Here is a 12,222-nt window from a genome sequence, read left to right as displayed (position 1 = left end):
CAGCGTATGCTAGATTTTCCAGTAACGCAGCTCAGCTACTGCAGAACATCAGCTGCAATAGACGCGTACTAACCTGAACTTGTCGTTTCTTTTGCTCAAAATGAATGTTTAGTCTTCTTTGCCTTCATTTCAGGATTTCTTTTGTATTTCTTTCTATCGACTCATTAATATATGAATCGAAGTTTTCATTCAATTTGACGTCATCAAAATAAATAAGCTGTTTAAACTTTACAGTCTAATCCATGTATACGATTGTACGCGTTATATACTCGTTGCCAGTTATACAGTTTGAAGCAAATCAAACGAGGGTCACATTTAGTGAGTCTCCTTATAGGTAAATTTTTACTCTTGTTGGATAAGAACGAATTGGATTTTCATGAACACCACATTTCTTGTGTAAATGCTACAAATAAATTTGTTCATGTCCACGTTGATTAAATGTTTGTGTTCCATGCAAATATGAGGACTGCAGGATTAATCGGGCCACAACATGCATGCTGAAGACTGTAATAAACCATCTTCTGTGCAATTTCGTCAGCAAAGTCTGACACTCTTAAACTGTATGCTACTTGGAGGTTCCTTGTCTGTTTGCTTGTCTACAGGTTTGTGCTAAATGTCTGGCTAGAGTTTGCCCGATCTTCTCATCGGCCTTTAATTATTTTTCCAAAGGGCATCCTTGTACGTCTTGCGTCTCCTTGTCTCCCATGGCAACAAGCTTCCAAGGAGTGTTTTGGTAACTGATGAAGTAAAAAGACACATTGGTAGATCACTCAGATTTTCGGATCCTGCCGTACAACGTCGACCTGAAAGCGAAAGTATGTCAAGGACCTCAAACATGCCGAACTGTCCCTGATTCTATATATAACTCACGATTTAATCTGTGATTTAATCTTAGGTTGCTCTTCATTTGGGTGTTTAGGGTGATGTTGTTCCCGCTAAATAAAGATGGCTGGAGTCAGAATGTTTGCACAAAAGTTCCTATCATCACTGACGTTATAGCAGTCTCTCTGTTTTCCCCTCCGTCTTGAAGTTAAGACGACAAAAAAAAATGTAGCTTGTCATGTTCTACAGAAACTATATCTCAGACGTGCCTCCATTTAAATGCTAAATCAACAGGATTTAATGCAGTTGGTGCTACTGGGCCGGTATTCGTAATAAAAAAGCGAGTGGGTGTGTCATTATTAAAGTAGCACTAATTTTTCACTTGGCAGATGACCATGTTTTGCTAGTAGTACAGTTGCTCTGAATTTGGAAGAACCTTGTGTGAAGCAACTGTGCTGCTCATAAAAAATATATAGAACTCTATATATATTTGTACCCAATTTCTATTATTTTTAGTCATCATACAATGCACAGGTGCAGTCTAAATCTCGTGTGTGTATGTGACATCACTTCCTGTAACAGCTCAGCACAGTGCAGTTAATGGGGTTCCAGTTCCTGCTGCAGTTATCACTAACTCTGAATTCTCTCTCTCTGTCTCTCTCTCTTTATTCTACAGTTGAAACTTGAAGATCGGTCCATTGTGCCTCGAGACTTTGTGCGCCGAATGAATTCAAATGTGAGTCATCCACTTATCACCTCGGTTTGTTAAGTACACAGTCCTCCCCGACTCCTCCCGCCAGCTATATCGGTTCTGGCCTCATGCTTCATGCTTTATAAATCAAACTCTTCTCGCTTGTCAAATGTTAATAGACCTGATTTTAATCCGCTCGATGTAACGGATAAAATTTCTCGGCGCTAATTTGCAGCCAGCTATGAGAGATTAAAGCATGTGCTGGCGCTGGTGTGATGAGGCTGTGAGTAACCGTGTGTTATTTGGGTCCTGCAGGATAAGCAGTGTGGTATAGTGACCAACATTAACACGGAGTGCGCAGTGAAGCTGGTGGGGACCAACTGTTGTCTATATCCTGTAAATAGTCGGGACCTGCAACACATCTGGGTAAGTTTTATATATCTTCAAACCTGATTTCATCATCCCTGCATAAAAAACTTATTCTATCCTTACCACCCATTTACATTTATGGCATTTGGCAGACACCCTTATCCAGAGCGACTTACATTTGAGCAAATTTTTTATACAACTGAGCAGTTGAGGGTTAAAGGCCCAGCAGTGGCAGGTTGGTAGTGCTGGGATTTGAACTCATGACCCTCTCTTATTATATATATATATATATATATATATATATATATATATATATATATATATATATATATATATATATATATATATATATATATATATATATATATATATATCATGTAGCCATAATTGGTAAATGCTTCCTTTTCTTTTTGTTTCTCTGCTTCTAGTTAAAACACTGATTGTGTTATTCATAGAAAATATTCAATAGATCAACTGGCGTAGTTAGAATTAAGTTCAATAATCACCAAAATCACGTTTACCTTCAAAAATAGCTTTCAGATTTTACACACAAATTCCCATCTTGCTCAATTATTACCACAGCATTCACTGAATGATTTGTTTGCAATTACCGTTTTTTTCTCCAAATACGCCATTACACAACTACTAAAATAATGTACCGCGTATAAAAATGACTGCTGTGTGTGACTTTACTTCAGGTGTTGGTTGCTTTTTAACGATTTAAAAAAAAAAAAAAAATCTGTAATCCAGGAAATACGGTAATCTTTGCCCATAGTTGTTGTTGTTGTTGTTGTTTTCTCTCTCTTCCACTCCCCCTGTAGTCTTTTATGTATGGCGATTACATTGTGTATGACTTCTGGCTGGGGAAGGTGTATGACCTCAGCAATCGCATCATCCTGAAGCTCTCCAACGGAGCACGGTATTCTCATTACATTACATTTCCGGGATCACTGAGGATTTGAAGCATGGACAGGGACTGGTACAGTGACTGGAAACTAAGACTTGTGCTGTGTATTTGTTTTTGCCTTAGAGTTAATACTTAATGACTGATCTGTCTTGGCCATGCCATTAATGCAGCTTTCTTTTCCGATCACTGTAGCAGTCTCTACAGGTTCCAAGTCCTCACTGTGTCTGCTGTGTATGTGTGTGTGTGTGTGTGTGTGTGTGTGTGTGTGTGTATAGATCTGTTGATGTTCTTCTAGTGTAGTTTTTAATTAGTGTAACTTAAGCAAGTGTTTTGGGTCTTCGTTAGATTTTGCATTAGAGTGAGATGAGACTTTCTGTGTGATCGTTTGCAAATTGCTTTATCATGTTTGTGCAGATGTTCAATGAGTGAAGAAGACGGAGCCAAGCTCTATGATGTTTACCCGCATGTCAGTGATTCGGTAAGAGCTCTCATCTGGCTAATCAAACCTAATGGGTTTTAAAGCTTTTCATGTTAAGGCATATTGTGCTGGAAAAAGTAAAGATGCTTTGTGTTTAGACTGAATGGATATCTTACTATCGGGTGTTCTACTTCGATTATTGATAGAGGTGCATTAATACCACTACTCATACGAGTACATGTTTTTTGGGACTCCTCAACACCAAATTGAGTAACCCGTGTATTTAATATTAATCAATCAGGGACATCACGGAACAGTTTATTTAGCTCGGTTTGTCTTTCTGGTTTTAATAGTGGTTAAAGCAGACTTTATTGCCATTATTAATCATGAAATATGTCTAGATTGCTGTCATTTTGTGTCTTCTGTTTATTAGTGCAGCAGCACACACTAGGCTTATGTCTCAAGTAGCATCGAATTGGTTGGTATCAGAAATATTTTAAACAAGTATGAGTAAAGAGACCTATGCCCTATAGTAGTATCGGTACTCTAGTTATTGATATCACGTTCAAATAACAGCGCATGTCCGAGCACCTCAACCCAATCAAACCCAGTCCGTATTCATAGGAATAGGAAAACGACTGCAAAAAATCTGTAACGGTCAGCGCTTTTTTTGCGTGAATGTTTCTAGCGCTGTAGCAAGTCTCTGGTCTGTTGTAAGTACTTTACATGCGGGTGTTTGGGGAAAGACACAACACAGGATCTGCTACAAAATCTGCAATGGTTCATTTGTAGAGTCTCTGGATTATGGCCATTTTTGCATACGTTTATCAAATCTGCTACGGTATTTTTGTTTTATTTCATGCACCAGTTTTTCTTCCAGTGAAATGCTTTGCTGGGTCCGCATCCAGAGTACGGTCTACCAGTTGTCAACCCCTGCTGTAGAACACTATGCTGTTATTCCCCTAGCACCTTCCATCCTTTTGTGCTGGTTGAAGATGTTTGGTCGTATACTATCCGTTTTAGCATCCTAGCATGCGGTTCCCCGGCCCAAACCATACCTTTAGTCCAATTTTGGCCCATGTGATCTGTGGTTATTATTTGTTTGTTTGTTTATTTATTTACGTATTGTCACCCAATTGTATTTTGTATAAGAATAGTTAATTGGGACGTTTCAAAATGTTTCCATTTGGATGTATAGCTTGGGTGACATCAGCAGGCCGACGTCTCAACTTGTTTAATATCAGTACGTTACTCCGTTTACAGTTTCTCCTTTAAACTAGTCATTCATTCAGAAAAGAATTAAAACAAACCTCAAAAATATGTAGATGGTGTACTCTCTTCCGTTTTGAACCAGGGAAATCCGCAGTTTGCTCTAATTCAACCTTAGTTGTAGGGCTACCACCTGGGTTGGACTCCACAGGATAGGATTGAACGGTTTAGCATCTGGATTAAGATAATTGTTTATGTTTAACACACTAATCCGTAGCGTCATCTTTGTCCTCCTTCACTGTGTGCAGGGGCTGTTCTTTGACGAGGCATACGGCTTTTACCCAGGTCAGGTCCTCATCGGGCCGGCTAAGGTCTTCTCCAACGTGCAGTGGCTGTACGGCGTGAAGCCCGTCCTCAGCAAGAAGAGCAAATTCAGAGTGGTGGTAGAAGAGGTAGGTCATTCGCCCTGTAACCTCAGGCATATGTTTGCACTCTGTCCCAAATTGCAGAACTTTTGGAACTCTTTCTTCAAAACTATGTCCGACGTTCTTAAAATCAAATTAGATGTCTGTCCTTTAATTGCCATCTTTGGTGTTCCATCTCAGCGTCAACCTCTGAACCATAAAGAAGCTAGTGTTGTGGCCTTTGCATCGTTACATGCTCGACGCAGAATACCGTTGTCTTGGACCTCTCCACAACCCCCCTCTATATCAGTCTGGCTTAGAGATTTAATCTTCTTTTTAAAACTTGAAAAAATCAAGTACAACATCAGAGGCAGGGGTGGCTCATTTTTTTGGGAAAATGGGCACAATTTATTACCTACTTGAATGATGTACGCACCCTGGTGGTGGATTGAGGAGAGGTGGACTGTAATTCCTGATCATCATACCCATTTTTTGTTGTTGTTGTTTTGGTTTTTTTTGTTTTTGTTTTTTTTTCTCTGGTTGTTTTGTTTATTGTTTTTTTTGTTTCCCCCTTTCTTTTGGTTTTGGCTGTGGTTGCTTGTTGGGGTTGTTGGGTGGGGTGTTATGTAGAATGTAAATTGTAATTCAATAAAAATTCTATGATCAAGAAGAGGTAGGTCACGTCTGTACACCTGCTCAGCTTTACAGAGAGCTGATGTGGCTAGAAATAATATTTTCGCTTAAGAAAAAAAAAAGGGGCTTACAAAAGAAGGTACCAGGGATGACACAATGGCTTTTATTTGTCAAAGCTGCATCCGATAAATTCTGATCGTAAAATGCGCGTACACACATTACATTCCTTATTCATCAGTTTTATCTGAGGAGTCCTGTCCAGCCATTCTACAGCCATGTGTGTTAAACTGACTCTACCTAATGGGATCTAGGCAAGATATTAAAAAGTTCATTAAGAAAAAATCACTTGTACATTGTTTTGGGGGAAGTATGTTTCAGTTTTCTTGAAGTTAAATGTTCTAGACAGTATAAACACACAGCTCTGGAGATGAGCATCAGTTTAACTGTCAAGCAGCTAACGTTAATCCGTCATTGGCGTTTTGTCTTAACCAGGTGCAGGTTGTGGAGCTCAAAGTGACGTGGATCACGAAGAGTTACTCTCCTCAAGGCTCGGACAGTGTCTTCCCCCCTCCGTCCACCATCACACAGGAGAACCTCTGCAGGTGCGTACACCATTACACAGTAATATAACTAGTCTCCTGAATGATGTCCAGCAGCGATGGAAAGCTCGTTGGGATACTAGCGTTTAATTTGTGTAACGGTAAAATATTACCCGTCATTCTTAAATAGCAGTGTTGGTGTAACAGTAACAGCTGTTCTTTCATGTTAATCTGGCAACGCTAAACAAATTTGCGGCCGTTGTTTGAAGGAGTGACGCGTAAACAGCACCTTTTAAACCTTCATTTCTAATTCTCATTATGATTCAATTTAATCATAAACAGTCAAACAGTGTGACATTTACAGGAAAAACACAGCTAGTCTGTCTGTCTGTCTGTCTGTCTACCTACCCAACCCTCCCCGCCTGTCTGCCCGCCTGTCTATCAGGGATGTAACTGAATACGAATGCATTATTCGTATTAAACAGAAAGCAGAAGCTTGTGCCTCTATCTGCCTCGCTCTTTGTTGCCTTCTGTCTCTGTTTCTATGTCCTTCTCTATCCTCCTCTCTATCTACCTCATTATCTGTCTTTTTATCTGTTTATTTCTGTCTGTCTTTCTCTATCCTCCTCTCTATCTACCTCATTATCTGTCTTTTTATCTGTTTATTTCGGTCTGTCTTTCTCTATCCTCCTCTCTATCTACCTCATTATCTGTCTTTTTATCTGTTTATTTCGGTCTGTCTTTCTCTATCCTCCTCTCTATCTACCTCATTATCTGTCTTTTTATCTGTTTATTTCGGTCTGTCTTTCTCTATCCTCCTCTCTATCTACCTCATTATCTGTCTTTTTATCTGTTTATTTCTGTCTGTCTTTCTATGTCCTTCTCTATCCTCCTCTCTATCTACCTCATTATCTGTCTTTTTATCTGTTTATTTCTGTCTGTCTTTCTCTATCCTCCTCTCTATCTACCTCATTATCTGTCTTTTTATCTGTTTATTTCGGTCTGTCTTTCTCTATCCTCCTCTCTATCTACCTCATTATCTGTCTTTTTATCTGTTTATTTCGGTCTGTCTTTCTCTATCCTCCTCTCTATCTACCTCATTATCTGTCTTTTTATCTGTTTATTTCGGTCTGTCTTTCTCTGTCCTCCTCTCTATCTACCTCATTATCTGTCTTTTTATCTGTTTATTTCTGTCTGTCTTTCTATGTCCTTCTCTATCTCCCTAGCTACCTGCCTCTTTATCTGTTTGTCCCTCTCTATCTGTCTGTCTGTCTGCCTGCCTGTCTGTATGCCTCCCCCTCCCTTTCTATCTACCTCACTATCTGTCTGTCTATTTGTCCCTCTCTGATTTCTGTCTCTCCCTCTCTATCTACCTCCCTATCTAGCTCTTTCTCTTTGTTTCTGTCTGTCTGTCTCTATCTTCCTCTCTGATTTCTGTTTCTGTCTGTGTCTATAAAAAGAGACACTATATTTAATTTTTTTTTTTTTTTTTTTTTTAAATTTCACCCCAAAGCTTATTGTTTTGCTTATATAACTATGTTGATCATTAACAATAAAGGTGCTGGTGTTTCTCACTCCGGATGTGGAATTCTGTAAAATCCTTTGCAGAGTTGTTTATCGGATTAAACGAGCGGTTTGTAATTGAACAATTGCAGAAAAAAATGCAAGAATTAAAACGTGGCAATCCTCCCTCTACCCTGCAACTGACCCCACTCCTGGATTGCAATTTAGAATAATGTTTGTGTTGGAGCTGCTTTATAGACCAGAAAATTTAAACACAAGCCAATGAATCATTGCATGGGAATATTTAGTTTTAAGGGTTTCTAAGGTTTTTTTTTTTTTTTTTTTTTTTTTAAATGATATCATAATTACAGGACTAGAAGCACCTTTTAAAATTTACACACTGCACAGTTAACACGTTTTAACCCAAATATATCGTCTCTTCTTACAACTTATAAAGTGTCGGTCTAGAGCAGTGATGAGCTAAACAGTTTAGTTAGTGTGTGTTTAAAGATGCAGGGCTGTGCATGTCCTCAGCTGTTGTTTTCAGTGTTACACAATAGTCTCTTAGATTCATCCGTTTGTGCTTTTTAATGAACATCATGTACTGCGGTGCTGTCAGAGCGGTGTTGCTCACAGTATCCTGCAGGAAATTTCTCCCTGCAGCAGTGCGGTAATAGGTGATCATCTCTTTTGCATGGGTTATAGCTATTCAAGATTTTCCACTGCAGTCACCTCTGAGTTGAATACACCGTCAACTCCAGTATTATTCCCACCCAATAATGGGAAATGGGGGGGGGGGGGGGGCTGAATATAATAAACAGTACCCATAATTTTCACAAGTAAAAGCCTCCACGTAAAAACTTTTTTTAATAGTAAAGAGAATAGTATATTGTCTTAACTTGTTGCTATACGTTTTGTTGCCTTTGACGCCTTTGCTGGAAAAAGCAATAAGCGCACTCAGAACTGGAATTCAAAAGTTTTTTAAATATCGAAACTTTTTTCAAAGAAATCGACTTTCAACTGTCTAAACAGATAAGAGGTTGTTTAGATAAGACCCAGTTTATGAAAGCAAAATGAAAGTCGATGTTTTTTGATGCAGTAAATGATCTAGAAGTGGGTAGCTGACATAAGTGCATTTCAAATTCTATACCAAAAAACTGTATATTCTATACCAAATATATTCTATGCCCAAATACCAATAACCGATACCATGTGGTACTCGGTGACGTGAAGATCGCGTACGTTGTCGTGCTAATGAACAGACAGCAATGTGGATGTATGTAGGCTGCAAACTGCACTGTGTGAAAATACCAAGAGGAGGAACTATAGCATCTTCCTACGATGCAAGTAACACGATAGAACATCTTCCTGGTGTTTAAACAGCATCTTTATCAAACCGCTGTGTGAAAGGAGTACCGATGAGACTTCCAGGGTCTACATATTGCTCATGAGTCAAAGCACAATTTTCAGCAATGCCATAATGTTGACGTAGAACTCGGAGGTTTATTACTGGCAGCGACTAATGCTGCAGGGGGTGGGGTGGGGGGGTGGGGGGTAATGTGTACAGGCAGAGCTGAGTGAAACGAACCGCTCTTACCCAGTGTACAGGTTTTCGATGATTAGCCACTATCGGATATGAGCAACAAGTGCTTCTGACGCAATGAAAACAATAAAACGTACTGCACTTACAGCTCTAAAGAAGCACTTTTCTGAAGTGGGGATTAAATAGATAACATTATAACAAGAACAAGCCTAGTAGGTTAAGTGCATAAAGATGCATGTTGGTGTTTTTAATGGCCGCTAGGTAAACCAGGGGAAACGTATATAAACAAGGCGAAATAAAAGTACCAAAAAAAAACCCATTGTATTTGAAATAAGTAAGAAGAATGTACGTAAGTTTACATGGGCTTTAACACTTGTCTTTACTCCATGGGGGCATCTATCACAGGCTCGTGCTCTCATCATCTCCCATGTCACAGTACACCTAAGTACAGCTTCAAAGCAAGCAAACTCTACTCCTTTTGTCTTTCTGTGTCATTCAGTTAGCTATTAAACTACACGTTGGGCCAAGTTTATTTGCATTTTATTCCGACAATTTAACATCGTCTTCCTTGGACTCGGACAGAATGACCCCAGATGTCATGTTAAACCTTTTTATTAATCTAAAAGTCCACGTAACTCCGCTGAGAGGAAAAAAAAAAAAAAGACTCGGGCAATGCGAACATGGTTATTTATTTATTTATTGATTTATTTATTTATTTATAAAAAAAAGAAAAGAAAAAACAAATTGAAAACTCAGGAAAAATAATCTCACACACTCAGTTAAATGTATCAGTCCGTACAGGATTTCCCCGAGTTTCCCAGTTTTTTTTTTTTGAGGAAAACTACTTGAATTGCAATTGCTTTCACAGTGATGTTTGTTGGTAAATTTTCAGCTGTACTCATGTGCAGCTAAATGAATTGAAGAGGGCTTTTAGCTGAATGTGCGTTGTGATGACGTCACACGACGCGTCTTAGCCCGAATCTGCAGAAAATCTTCAGTAATTTTGGAAAAATCGCAATTAATTCATTATTTATATATTTCTAAAATATACTTTTAAATATATTATTTGTTTATACGATATTGCAGCGTTTCTTTGATGTTGCGTTCATTTCGGTGATCGCAAAATCCTGGCGGGACTGGTGTATGAATCAAAAGAGAGAAAAGTTAAAAAGCGTTTTTATATACGTACTTTATGTTGAAATAAAGTCCGTCTCTGAAAGGTGCAGGAAGGATGCCTGTCTTGCTGTGTTTTTGATTTTTTGGAAGGACACTCTCACACTCTGGACTCTGTTCACCACAAATGTAAAACCATTGCAGCCAGAACTGTTTCTATCAAATAGAAGTTACCCGTTACTAGGTTTTTGTTTGTTTGTTTTTTTAAGTTTTTATCAAAATATGTATTGGGTCCTGGCTTTCATAAAAGCTGCTTTGTCAAAATGCATTTTACAATAAATGGTATGTTAATAAGATTGAACTAAGCTGTGCTGTTAGATTACATGACTGTACGTTGTCTGATCTGCTCAGAGTGAAGCGTCTGGGATACTTTGACCACACGCAGAGGCAGCTGGGCGAGAGAGCTCTCTACGTCTTTCCTGCTAAAGGAGATGCCACACGAATCACCTGTGAGGGCCCAGAGGGGGCGCCGGTCTTACCCGAGGACCCAGTCATCCGGAAGGTAAGGTGGATTCACACACGTTAACGTTTACCACGAACTCTTCTACTGTCCTACAGAAACAGACAAACTGCCGAGCAACAGTGTCTAATCCGATCTCTCCACCTTCTTGATGTGTCAGACCTGTGAGGGAACAGCCTTCCTCAGAGTTAGTGATGTCTCTGCTCCTGTTTTACAGGTCAAACGGATGTTTAAAAAGCACCCAGGAAAGAAGGTGAAGGAGAGCGCGGAATCGCAGTCCAACAGTGTGCAGACGGCTGGGAAAACGGATGAAGCTGAAGGTGACTTGTCATGTTTATTTCTCTGCCGTTGTTATTGGTGTGGAAAGCAGGCTGATGAAATTGTTTCTCAGTCACTCACTCAGTATGAACTTCAGCCGAGTTCCTCATTTATTTATTTATTTATTTATTTATTCATTCATTCATTCTTTTAATCCATCACATGAATTCATTTCGCAGATACTTTTAGATAGAGTCACATACAAGTGAATCCGAGTCTAATCCAACTAGCGCTGCCCTTTAAAGGGTTTTTCCTCAAAGGCCCAACAGTGGCTCTGTGGCAGTCCTGAGACTGGAATTCACAACCTTCTGGTTTAGAACATTTCACCACTGACCTACAATGCTATATTACTCATCCTTTGCTAGGCAAGTTACTGACATGTACCTATGAGCCAGACATCAGTGACGTTTGTGACGAGACGTTTCTGACCGTTAAAACCGTCCGTTAAAATGAAACGGACAAACACTTGAGTAAATTCTACTGCTGATTGGCGCTTTCTGCGCCTGTGAGTGAACTTCTGCTGCTATGGGTGGTCACATGGATACCCTAAATAAAAAGTGTAGAGCTGTTTGGGGTTACACACAATAGCCGCTTTAAGTGTCGCTTTAACGCCTTGCGTGCCATATTTCATTGACCTTCCCATGATGAAGCCTAAGTTCTCCTGCTCTTTTTTTTTTTTTGTTATCTCATTCATGACCTGAGGCTGTTTTTCTAGGCTCCACTGGATCACAGTGTTTTTCCAGAGGGCCTTTTGCTCCCTATATGTGGGCAGTGGTAAGGTTTTGAGTTAGTGCCCAGAGCGTTCAAATCCCCACTGCTGAGTTCTGTACTTCGACTGTTACCTCGTTTCTAAATTGTTTTGGATGAAAGGGTTTGCCCAGGGTGTCCGCGGGTCCTTAAAATGTCTTAAATTCACGTTTCGAAGGTCTTGAAAATGCAACCGGACCGACACCGTAAAGAAGATTTTTCGATTTTGTTCTGGCCCGTTGCTTTTTGAGACGGTAAAGCCGTGCGACTGTTGCGCTCAGTGTGTGTGCGGCGCGTCGGTGATCACAGGAAATGCCGCTCCACACCAAACTCATCTCTGTCTGCGCTGTGAGGTTTGAGTCGCTGTTAACGTGCATTTAGACACAACGTGCTCCAGATTCACTTTGCGTAATCTCAAGCATTTTTGTAGGCAGAGGTTTACAGCATTTCACCTGGTGGTTATGAGGAGTGAATTTAAAAAAAAAA

The 12,222-nt window shown here is 39.6% G+C and overlaps 1 protein-coding gene across 3 annotated transcripts in view; it reads left to right on the top strand.

Moving 5' to 3' along the window:
* The window catches only part of ube2o (ubiquitin-conjugating enzyme E2O), a 45,443-nt gene that overhangs the window by 16,872 nt on the left and 16,349 nt on the right, over positions 1-12,222 (top strand). Inside the window, exons 4-11 of one of the 3 annotated variants that reach the window (XM_053638671.1) lie at positions 1,499-1,558; positions 1,829-1,939; positions 2,704-2,801; positions 3,204-3,267; positions 4,725-4,868; positions 5,946-6,055; positions 10,563-10,713; positions 10,889-10,991. In XM_053638671.1, the coding sequence (XP_053494646.1) occupies positions 1,499-1,558; positions 1,829-1,939; positions 2,704-2,801; positions 3,204-3,267; positions 4,725-4,868; positions 5,946-6,055; positions 10,563-10,713; positions 10,889-10,991 (841 nt within the window). Of the gene's footprint in view, positions 1-1,498; positions 1,559-1,828; positions 2,118-2,703; positions 2,802-3,203; positions 3,268-4,724; positions 4,869-5,945; positions 6,056-10,562; positions 10,714-10,888; positions 10,992-12,222 lie in introns of those variants that run through there. The other 2 variants (XM_053638670.1, XM_053638669.1) reach the window with 2 other exon arrangements.

Source organism: Ictalurus furcatus, chromosome 12 (assembly GCF_023375685.1).
Source record: "Ictalurus furcatus strain D&B chromosome 12, Billie_1.0, whole genome shotgun sequence".
NCBI classification, from domain to species: Eukaryota; Metazoa; Chordata; class Actinopteri; order Siluriformes; family Ictaluridae; genus Ictalurus; species Ictalurus furcatus.
The sequence above is the reverse complement of the archived record's forward strand: the minus strand, read 5'-3'. Positions and strand labels throughout refer to the sequence as shown.